Source organism: Carcharodon carcharias, chromosome 7 (assembly GCF_017639515.1).
Source record: "Carcharodon carcharias isolate sCarCar2 chromosome 7, sCarCar2.pri, whole genome shotgun sequence".
NCBI classification, from domain to species: Eukaryota; Metazoa; Chordata; class Chondrichthyes; order Lamniformes; family Lamnidae; genus Carcharodon; species Carcharodon carcharias.
In genome coordinates this window covers 187,922,943-187,934,996 of record NC_054473.1, presented here as the reverse complement: position 1 = coordinate 187,934,996, position 12,054 = coordinate 187,922,943, and the positions used below count along the sequence as shown (strand labels likewise).

The window sequence follows — 12,054 nt, the reverse complement described above, 5'->3', positions numbered from 1 at the left end:
GGCACAAAGTAGCAATCTCACTCAGAAGGGCCACAGGCATAGGAATTAAGAAAATGTCATACTGGTGCATTATGGGCTAACAGCAGGAGGCCTCGAATCAGACACATCGCTGAGGCAGAATAGAGAGAGTTGCACTTTACAGCAGGCTGTGCAGCACTGAAGCATATGTGCCTTTCCCCAGATCTGAACATCTAGGTAGATACAGGAAAAACAAGGAGAAGTCCGAGTAAAGTAAAATGAGCAGGATACACATAAGGTAAACAAACGTCCAGGAAAATTTAGTGCAAGTGAATTTTTGAGATACTTAGATTCTGCTCTTTGTTTTAAATAGAATACTAAGACTTTTAAATTTCTTGACAGATTTACGAAGCATTTCAGTTAATTATGATAATTATGATATGCGTAAATTTAACTATACGAGCATTTTTATATGGTGCATATTTGGTAAGGTGCTTTTCACAATGAATCTTATGTCATGGGCCATACAAATTATCATCAAGGTCAGTGATGTACAGTAACTAAGTGAAATCACGTTTTTATTCTAAAATGCTACCAGGGTGTGACCCTATTTTCAGGTTCAAATTCTATGATGATGTCCACATTCCTGTAGGAGCTATAAGTCAATGACTTTTAGTATATCTTTAGCAATGCATTCCATGTAACCACTTAGCTTTTTTTTAAAAAAAGTGCCCTGGAAATACAGGAAGATTCTTGGGAGATGTTCCAGGTTGCAGGCTATCGACAGCTGTGCAAGCAATTGTTTTTGCTGGGGAGTGTAGGGTCCAAATTTGGTCCTTTTGGGAAGATGGTACAGGGGTCTATGAGCAGTCAGGGGGAAGGTGATAGCATGTGGGAGTAGCAGAAGAGTATGACGAAAGGATACTAAGGCCAGAGGAACAGGAGAGTTGGCTCAAGAGTACAGGGATTGTGGCACTGGCAGGTTGTTGGGTTCCAATGTGGGAGCGCTGGCAAAGTGGAGAAACAGGAGTGTATGGTGGTAACAGAGGAAGATGGTGCAGCCTAGCTTAGAGGCACAAACCGGAAGCTGGTAGGGCCCATAGCTGGAGTCAGTTACAAGGGAAGAATAAGATAGCAGTAATTCTAGTAATTATGAAGCTTAACCATTACAGATAGCTCTGTGTCAGGAAAATATAGTAATTTTCATAATGTTATTGGAATTTATTGTAGAGTAATGGTGGGGTCTATGTCTGTGCTTGTTTGTTGTGTGTATGTGTGTCTTAATTGAATTAAAGATAGCTGATCTGAAGGCTTTGATATAACAGAAGATAAGCTAGGTTTGAAATAATAAGGAGGTAAACATGGGTGTAAAGGAAACATCTGCATTTTTAAATAAGCCAGTTTAGATTGATTTCAAAGGAGGGGTGAAATGTTTCACCTCAGCAGGAGAAGTTAAGAAACAGTGTGTTTATTTTTCCCAAAGATTGCTGGTAAAATTGGTACTTTGATTGATTTTTATTATTAGAGAGGTAAGGTCCAAAGACATAGCGAAACAATTGCTTGCACAGCTGTCAGCAATGGAAAAATATGTATAAAGGAGCGAAGGTTGTGTGTAAGGGCAGGAATTCTAAGGTCTAAAACAAGTGTGAAAAAGCCTCCAGCATCTACGCCTCAAGCTGCTGTCTACAAAGAACTGAAGTTAAGAAAACTAATTTTGAACTGGATTGATCAGGATATCATGTTTCTTTGCCTGTGTCTTTTAAAATCTGTGTCTTACTGTTGTCTTAACGAAAGTGTAACTGGGAGTTAGATTAACTAGGGGATTTAGAAGTTATCATTGTGGTAATTTGTTGACCTACGTATGTACTTAAAATCATTTTTCTATTAATAAAGATTTCATTTAGTTTTGTAAGAAATCTATAAGACTCAGTGGTCTTATTACTATTGAATTCAAGGCACGCATCTTGAAATTTATACAAATTGCAAAACAGATGTAGCAGTTGTTTCAAGTTTTCCTTTAGGATTTAAGCAGCTCAGCATTTACCATCAGTTGTGCCATAACACCTTGGCAGAAAGTGTTACAGTTAGAAGAACTGTTTGCATTTAAATTATTAAATAACACACTAATCATAGGAAATTGGAGACACTCATTGCTTGGCACTTATGTGACACTAATGTTACTTGCCACTTATTGTTAAAGCCTTAATTTTTTCCAGGTCTTATTGCATGTTGGCATGGACTGCTTCATTATCTGACCAGTTGTGAATGGAACTGTGCAACATTAGCAAACACTCCCACTTCTGACCTTATGATGGAAGGAAGGTCATTGATGAAGCAGCTGAAGATGCTTGGGCCTAGGACACTACCCTGAGGAACTCTTGCAGTGATGTCCTGGGACTGAGATGATTGACCTCCAACAACCACAACCATCTCCCTTTGTGCTAGGTATGACTCCAACCAGTGGAGAGTTTTCCCCAATTCCCATTGAGTTTCAATTTTCAAGGACTCCTTGATGCCACATTTGGTGAAATGTGCTTAATGTCAAGAGCAGTCGTTCTCTCATCTCACCTCTCGAGTTCAGCACTTCAGTCCATGTTTGGACCAAGGCTGTAATACGGTCAGGAGCCAAGTGATCCTGGCAAAACCCAAAATGAGCACTGGTGAGCAGGTTATTGGCTAACCTCTCCCTTTGTTAAGTTATCTTGAATTTATAAATGCTGAGATGGAGATTACACGCAGAGGGGGCGCTGTGAAAAAAAAAGCATTTCAGTGTAAACAAAATGAAGCAGATTTCTGTTGTAACCAAAAAAACCCCCAAAACTTTAAGGAATAAAATGCCTTTTTCTGTCTATCACGACAGCAACCAGTGGCTTGTCCTCACAAGCACATGTAAATAATCACAGCAGCTAGAGGAAAAACATAATTCTACTGTACCTTCCCTCGCAATTCTGACTTAAATGACAATGTTTATTAGAGCCAGGTCTGCACACACCCAGAACAATGTGAATACAGTGCTTGTACTGAGAGCAAATTACTCTCTCATCCCACCGCTCTCCCCCCTCCCTGCCCCCAACACCCCTCCCTCCAACCCCCAGGCCCCTCTTCTGAATGCCTCCCATTGCTTGCTGTGTAACTTATCCTCCTTCAGGAGCTCTATGGGCCTTTGTATGCCTCTGGATTTAAGATCAGCTCAAGAGAGACTTGCCGGCCCTGAACGGCTATCAGTTTCAGCCCCTGCAGCAGTACGGGTCACAGGACTAGCAGCGACATTTAATCACCTTTGTGGTTCAGCCCCCGAATGGAGGATATATCTCCTCAACAAAAGGTAGTAATCAGTGACTTTAAATTTCAGCAGAGGTCACTCCAGCAGCCCGATGCCACAAAAAGGTCATTACCCGTTTAAATTAAGCTTGGCACAGATCTGAGAGCTGCCTTTGTTTCAGACTAATTTGGAAAGCCAGAGATTTGCTGTCAGTAGGAATGAATCAGCGCCGGGACCTAATCAAGCTGCCATCATCTTCTCCTCCTGGCTGGTGCCTGGGGCTCATTTCTGAGGAGATGAAAACTGTGACAAGCCCTTCAGTTTGGCTGAAAGCAGGCGAGAGAGAGGAGTCCAGTAACAGCCACAGGCCTCCAAGGTATTCTGTGACTCCTCTATGGAAAAAAAGTCACATTCACTTCGCTCTTGAGAAACAAAGCTGACAGCCAGAGGCACACAAAGGATGTAAAATCATGAAATGTGGGGTAAAAATGAAGTGAAAAAAAGGTTAAAACTACATTCATTTTCTTCCAGTAGCCTACAAGTAAGAGTTCTCGACTCTGACACATAAAACAGGGCAAAATAACCCAATATCTTTCATAATCCAGTAGGTGCTAGGATGAAATATGTAAAGCAGTTTTTGTTCATCATCAACTACCTAAGGTATTGTCAACTTTGTCTTCACTATACCTCCTGACCTTCCCCTCTCCAATGCTGAACGTTCAGTGCTCAGCAAAGGACTTAGTTTCATACCCCTACGCCCTCACCTTAATGAATTTCGGGCTCGGCACGACGCTGAACTCTTCTTCCGCCGTCTTCGTCTCCGGGCTCGCTTCTTTGGGCAGGAGTCCTCTCCCCGTTCAACGGATCCTTTCACCCACCTCCAATATTCTCCCTCCACCTGGACCCCTCCCTCTGGATTCTTACCTTCTCTTGATCTTTTCATTGAGAACTGTCGGCGCGACATTAGTCGTCTCAATTTCTCTGCTCCTCTCACCCATTCTAATCTCTCTCTCTCTGAACTTACTGCACTCCATTCTCTCAGGTCCAACCCTGACATTGTCATCAAACCCGCTGACAAGGGTGGTGCTATTGTTGTCTGGCGCACTGATCTCTACCTCGCGGAGGCTGAGCGTCAACTCGCAGACACTTCCTCCTACCTCTCCCTGGACCAAGACCCCACCACTGAACATCAAGCCATTGTTTCCAGGACTGTCACTGACCTCATCTCCTCTGGGGATCTTCCTCCCACAGCTTCCAACCTGATAGTCGCCCAACCTCGGATGGCCCGCTTCTACCTCCTACCCAAAATCCACAAACAGAACTGTCCGGGTAGACCAATTGCATCAGTTTGCTCCTGCCCCACAGAACTCATTTCTCGTTATCTTGACTCACTTCTCTCTCCCCTTGTCCAGTCCCGTCCCACCTACATCCGTGATTCCTCTGACACCTTACGTCACATCAACAATTTCCAGTTCCCTGGCCCCAACCGCTTCCTCTTCACCAGGGACGCCCAATCCCTCTACACCTCCATCCCCCACCAGGATGGTCTAGGGGCCCTTAGCTTCTTCCTCGAACAGAGGCCCGAACAATCCCCATCCACCACTACTCTCCTCCGTCTGGCTGAACTTGTTCTCACACTGAACAATTTCTCCTTCAACTCCTCTCACTTCCTCCAAATAAAAGGTGTGGTTCTGGGTACCCGGATGGGCCCCAGCTATGCCTGTCTCTTTATGGGGTATGTGGAACATTCCTTGTTCCAGTCCTACTCCGGCCCCCTTCCACAACTCTTTCTCCGGTACATCGATGATTACTTCGGTGCCACTTCATGCTCTCGTCGGGATTTGGAAAAATTTATTAATTTTGCTTCCAATCTCCACCCCTCCATCATTTTCACGTGGTCCATCTCTGACACTTCCCTTCCCTTCCTTGACCTCTCTGTCTCAATCTCTGGTGACAGACTGTCCACCAATATCCATTACAAGCCTACCGACTCCCACAGCTACCTTGACTACAGCTCCTCACACCCCGCTTCCTGTAAGGACTCCATCCCATTCTCTCAGTTCCTTCACCTCCGCCGCATCTGTTCCGATGACGCTACCTTCAAAAACAGTTCACCTGACATGTCCTCCTTCTTCCTTAACCGAGGTTTTCCACCCACGGTCGTTGACAGGGCCCTCAACCGTGTCCGGCCCATCTCCCGCGCATCCGCCCTCACGCCTTCTCCTCCCTCCCAGAAACATGATAGGGTCCCCCTTGCCCTCACTTATCACCCCACCAGCCTCCGCATTCAAAGGATCATCCTCCGCCATTTCCGCCAACTCCAGCATGATGCCACCACCAAACACATCTTCCCTTCACCCCCACTGTCGGCATTCCATAGGGATCGTTCCCTCCGGGACACCCTGGTCCGCTCCTCCATCACCCCCTACTCCCCAACCCCCACCTATGGCACCACCCCATGCCCACGCAAAAGATGTAACACCTGCCCCTTCACTTCCACTCTCCTCACCGTCCAAGGGCCCAAACACTCCTTTCAAGTGAAGCAACATTTCACTTGCATTTCCCCCAACTTAGTCTACTGCATTCGTTGCTCCCAATGCGGTCTCCTCTATATTGGAGACACCAAACGTAAACTGGGCGACCGCTTTGCAGAACACCTGCGGTCTGTCCGCAAGAATGACCCAAACCTCCCTGTCGCTTGCCATTTCAACACTCCACCCTGCTCTCTTGCCCACATGTCTGTCCTTGGCTTGCTGCATTGTTCCAGTGAAGCCCAACGCAAACTGGAGGAACAACACCTCATCTTCCGACTAGGCACTTTACAGCCTTCCGGACTGAATATTGAATTCAACAACTTTAGGTCTTGACCTCCCTCCTCCATCCCCATCCCCTTTCTGTTTCTTCCCCTTTCCTTTTGTTTTTTTTCCAATAAATTATATAGATTTTTCTTTTTCCCTATTTCCATTATTTTCAAATATTTTTAAATCTTTTATGCTCCCTCCACCCCCACTACAGCTATACCTTGAGTGCCCTACCATCCATTCTTAATTAGCACATTCGTTTAGATAATATCACCAACTTCGACACCTATGTGTTCTTTTGTTCTGCCGTCTGTGACATCTTTTGATGATCTGCTTCTATCACTGCTTTTGCCTACAACCACACCAACCCCCTCCACTTCTCTCCCCCCACCCAACGCCCCCTCACCCCCCCAACCACCTTAAACCAGCTTATATTTCAACCCTTCCTGGGATTCACCTAGTTCTGTCGAAGGGTCATGAGGACTCGAAATGTCAACGCTTTTCTTCTCCGCCGATGCTGCCAGACCTGCTGAGTTTTTCCAGGTAATTCTGTTTTTGTTTTGTCTTCAAGCTGTCAAGTATCAGTTTGTATAAGATAAACTTTTGTGTAAGTAATAACATGCTCAAACTGCTAAACCTCAGGAAAATCGGTCTTAAATTATAACATGCACCATGAAAACGACCAGAGGCAGGCACTAAAACCTTAATGCTTCCAGAATGGCTGCCTATGTTCAGCCAAACTCCTGCAAGTATGCGAAAAGGCTGCTCTCTAATAGGACAACCGATGGTCCATTTGTAATTGGTCGAGGCCGTTGGCCTCATTTTCCCCATCTGATATAGACAACTCAGAACAATTTTGATTTGGATCAGCAAAGCGATGCTGTGGGGCTCACCTAATGATGCCACCAGGACAAAACATCACTCCAAATGTACCCCTCATGAGGAAGATACTATTAACACGAACGGTCCGTCCAAGCTAAAATGCATACAAGGCTACAGAATAAAACAAAACCATGCTGTAGATTATTTTATTAATGATACAGTTGGTGTCCTGCAATGTCCACTGGTCATGGACAGATTCAAACCTGCCATTCGAGACTGCATGATCCCGGTCCAAGGTCAGCCAGGTGCGCACATGATAATGGAACAGAATCAACCAGGTGGACCACCCTCCCCACAGATCCTTTGCAATTGGACCTGTGGCTGGTAGTTTTAGCTCAGGGAGTTTTCCACAGATTCCAGCAACGTTCTTATACCTCAGTCAGGACCATCCATGAGTCTGCAAAGGCTATTGGGCCAAGAGACCAACAGAGAAATGCCTAGTCCTGTTCCCATTGAACGCAATGAGCATGCACCCTGAAGTGACTGAATGTGTTACAGTTCTGGCTTCTCACCAATACTGCCAGGCAGTCCTAAACCAGCAACCTGAAGTACCAAACAAGCATAAGAAATAGCAACAGGAGTAGAGCAAACAGCCCCTCAAGCCTGCACCGCCATTCAATACAATCATGGTTGGTCTTCTACCTAAACTCAACTTGCCTTCCGGCTTGCCAGAGAGATCAAAAATCGATCGATCTCAGTCTTGAATATTACACAATGATGGAGTAGCCACAATCCTCTGGGATAGAGAATTCCAAAGATTCACAACCTTCTGGGTAAAGAAATTTCTCATCTTAATCCTAGATGATTGCTAAATCTTACATTTCGCAATCATCTCACTTTAAACTTTCAGCCTCAAGAATGTGGCAAGAAACATAGTTCTGATCAAAGGCTCATCCATGGCGGAATCAAATTAACATCCATGCTGCTTTGTTATTTATCCTGAGGCTGTGCCCCAGTGTTCTAGATTACCCAGCTAGAGGAAATAACCTCTCCATGTCTTCCCTGTCAGGCCCCTTCATATTCTTGTATATTTCAATGAGATCACCTCTTATTCTTTGAAACTTCAGAAAGTATAGGCCCAGTTTACTCAGCCTTTTAGCATGGGACAACCCTCTCTTACCAATCAAGAGAACTTTCAATGTGCCACCACCAAAGCAAATATGTACTTTCTTAGACATGGTAACCAAAACCGTGCACAGTATTCCAGATGTGGTCTCACCAAAGCCCTATACAAATGTAGCAAGACCTCATTATTCTTGTACTCCAATCCCCTTGCAATAAAGGCAAACATGCCACTTGCGTTCCTAACTGCTTGCTGAACCTGCACTCAAGTACACCAAAGTCTTTCTGAGTGTCAACATTGAAAAGTTGTACAACTTTTTAGAAATATTCTGCTTTTCTATTCTTACTGTCAAAGTGAATAACCTCACATTTCCCTACATTATATTTCATCTGCCACCTTGTTACCGACTCACTTAACCTGTCAATATATCTTTGCAGCATCTTTGTGTCCTTCTCACAGATTACACTCCCACCTAGCTTTGTATCATCAGCAAACTTAGATACATTACTCGGTTCCTTTGTCTAAGTCATTAATATAGATTGTAAATAGGTGAGGCCTCAGCACTGATCCTTGTGGTACTCCACTAGTCACAGCCTGTCAACCTACTCTCTGCTTTCTGTCAGTTAACCAATTCTCCATCCATGCTAATAGATTACACTCAAATATTTGAGTGCTTATCTTGCATAGAAACATAGAAAACATAGTAAAATAGAAGCAGGAGTAGGTCATTTGGTCCTCCGAGCCTGCTCTGTTATTCAATATGATAATGGCTGATCCTCTATCTCAATGCCATACTCCATCTCTCTCTCCATACCCCTTGATGCCTTTAGAGTCTAGAAATCTATCTATTTCCTTTTTAAATATATTCACTGACTTGGCCTCCACAGCCCACTGTGGTAGGGAATTCCACAGTGAAGAAGTTTCTCCTCATCTCAGTCCTAAATGGCCTATCCCATCTCCTGAGATTGTGACCCCTTGTTCTGGACACCCCAGCCAGAGAAAACATCATCCCTATATCAAGCCTGTACAGCCCTCTCAGATTTTTATATGTTTCAATGAGATCTCCTCTCATTCTTCTAAACTCCAGATAATATAGGCCTAGTTGGCCCAATCTCTCCTCATGTGACAATCCTGCCATCCCAGGGATCAGTTTGGTGAACCTTCGCTGCACTCCCTCTATGGCAAGTCTATCCTTTCTTAGATAAGCAGACCAAAACTGCACACAATACTCTAGGTGTGGTCTCACCAAGGCCCTGTATGGCTGCAGTAAGATATTCTTGCTCCTGTGGTCAAGTTTTCTCACAATGAAAACCAATATAACATTTGCCTTCTTAACTGCTTGCTGCCCTCGCATGCTTGCTTTCAGTGGTTGGTGTACAAGGACACCCAGGTCCCTTTGTACATCAACATTTCCCAACCTATCAATATTTAAAAAATACTCTGCTATTCTGTTTTTCCTATCAAAGTGGATAACTTCACACTTACCCACGTTATACTGCATCTGCCATGTATTTGCCCACTCGCTTAACTTGTCTAAAGCGCCTTGAAGCCTCTTAACATTCTCCTCATCACTCTCATTCCCACCTAGTTTTGCGTCAGCAAACTTGGAAATATTACATTTGGTTCCCTCATCCAAATCATCGATAGATATTGTGAATAGCTGGGCCCCAAGCACTGATCTCTGCGGTACCCCACTATTCACCACCTGCCATTCCAAAAAAGACCCATTTATTCCTACTATCTGTTTCCTGGCTGCTAACCAACTCTCAATCCATGTCAATAGATGACCCCCAGTCCCATGTGCTTTAATTTTACACACTAACCTCTTATGTGGGACTTTATCAAAAGCTTTCTGAAAATCCAAATACACCACATCCACTGGTTCTCTCTTACCTATTCTGCTAGTTACGTCCTCAAAAACTCCAGTAGGTTTGTCAAACATGATTTCCCTTTCATAAATCCATGTTAACTTTGTGTAATCCCATTGATATTTTCTAAGTATCCTGTTATCACATCCTTTATAATACACTCTAGCATTTTCCCTACTACTGATGTTAGGCCAACCGGTCTGTAATTCCCTGTTTTTTCCCTCCCTCTGGTTTTAAGTAGTGGGGTTACATTTGCCACCCTCCAATCTGCCAGGACTGCACCAGAATTTACAGAATTTTGGAAGGTGACAACCAACGCATCTTAACCTTTTCTATAGCACCTTATCAACTGCCTTTTGGAAATCCAAATATACTACATCTACTGGTTCTCCTTTATCTACCCTACTAGTTACATCCTCAAAAGACTCTAATAAATTTGTCAAACAGAATTTCCCAATCATAAAATCATGGTGACTTTGTCTGATCTCATTATGATTTTTGAAGTTAGGGCTTCCTTAATAATCGATTCCAGAATTTTCCTAACAACTGATGTCAGGCTAACTGGCCTGTCGTTCGCTGTTTTCTCTCTCCCTCCTTACTTGAACAGTGGAGTTACATGTAAGATCATAAGAAATAATTTGCTAACTTCCAATTTGTTATGACCATTCTAGAACCTAATGAATTTTGGAAGCAAGCATTGCAAACAACATGACATTCAAGCCATCAAGTGAAAGGAGACAAAGCAGAGTATTTGAGGCAAGAAATCTGCCTTGTTCAGGCTTGTGGTTTTCAGGAAGTATTGGTGAAAGGGCAGTGGGACCTACACAGCAGCCTGAAGTGCTGCAGCCATTTAGGACCTTGCATAGATACTGAAAGAGCTTTTGGTGTGGGGAGGGATGCAATAAGCAATGTTAATTCTCAAAAACTGAAGCAAACCTCCCACTCCCAGCCAACTTGAAGGTTTCAGAAAATTGTAAAAATTACCTCAAGTTGAAGGGTGAGACCCAAACAATAGTCAATTCTTCAGCAACATCAGAAAAAAATTCCATAGATTTTTATTGCAGCACAACCCTTAAAAAAAAGGGCGTCAACATTGACATTGATATCAATACGAAATTCATCCAACAAGCTGCAATCATCTTTTAAAGCATATAACCAAGATTCAGAAATGGTTGCAATACTTTGAGTGATGCCAATTAAAAAGACAGAACCAAATGCGTAGCATCAACAAAAAACATATATTGCTGCAACCACCTGTAAGGTGTCAGAATGGAGTGCAATGCTTTTATGTGGGCTATCTATCTAGTTACCTTGCCAGCTGCCATTCCCACCTCAGTCGCCTGTGGTCCCGGGGAGTCCAGTTTGCGTTTCTTGCGTGGGCCGATGGCAGCAAGAGCCGTCAGGTTTGCATCGCGTTGCCTCATCTGTGCCAGCTCCTGCTGCTGCATCTGTGGCGGAATAAAACAATTCAGGTTAGTACACATGGCAACTTCTATCAGTATAATGCACTGAAGACCATGACCAAGAAAAAACACTAAAACATAATAAAGTGGAATACTTTTTAAAAGGCATGAACCTTGTAAATGTTGATGTTCAGAGAAGCTTGGCTATACTTGTATAAGGAACGCAGAACGTTAGCATGCAGGTACAGAAAGCTATTAGGAAAGCAAATGGCATGTTGGCCTTTACTGCACAGATGATGGAGTACAAGAATAAAGGAATCTTGCTACAATTGTACGCAGCTTTGTTGACACCACATCTGGAATCCTGTGTGCAATGATGATCTCGTTATTTAAGGAAGGATATACTTGTATTGGAGGCAGTATAGAGAAGGCTCGGTAGATTGGCCTTGGGATGAGAGGGTTCTCATATGATGAGAGGCTCAGTAAATCGGGTCTATACTCTCTGGAGTTTAAAAGAATGAGAGGTGATCTCACTGAAACATTCAAGATTATGAAGGAGCTTGACAGGGTACATACTGAGATGTACAGGGCACTAGAGAGAGCACAGTTGGAGTACTGGCTGCAGTGTTGGTCACCTTATTTAGGGAAGGACATAAATGCATTGGAAGCAGTTCAGAGAATGTTTGTTACTCTAATACCTAGAATGGGTGGGTTGCCTTATGAAGAAAGGCTGTACAGACTAGGTTTGTATCCGCAGGAGTTTAGAAGAGTAAGAGGGGACTTGGTTGAAACATATAAGATCCTGAGGGATATAAAC

The 12,054-nt window shown here is 43.7% G+C and overlaps 1 protein-coding gene across 3 annotated transcripts in view; it reads right to left on the bottom strand.

Annotated features, from left to right (window-relative positions):
- The window catches only part of LOC121280139 (transcription initiation factor TFIID subunit 4-like), a 333,722-nt gene that overhangs the window by 92,774 nt on the left and 228,894 nt on the right, over nt 1-12,054 (bottom strand). For all 3 annotated transcript variants that reach the window (XM_041191822.1, XM_041191821.1, XM_041191823.1), the window contains one exon: nt 11,145-11,282. In XM_041191822.1, the coding sequence (XP_041047756.1) occupies nt 11,145-11,282 (138 nt within the window). The remainder of the gene's footprint in view (nt 1-11,144; nt 11,283-12,054) is intronic.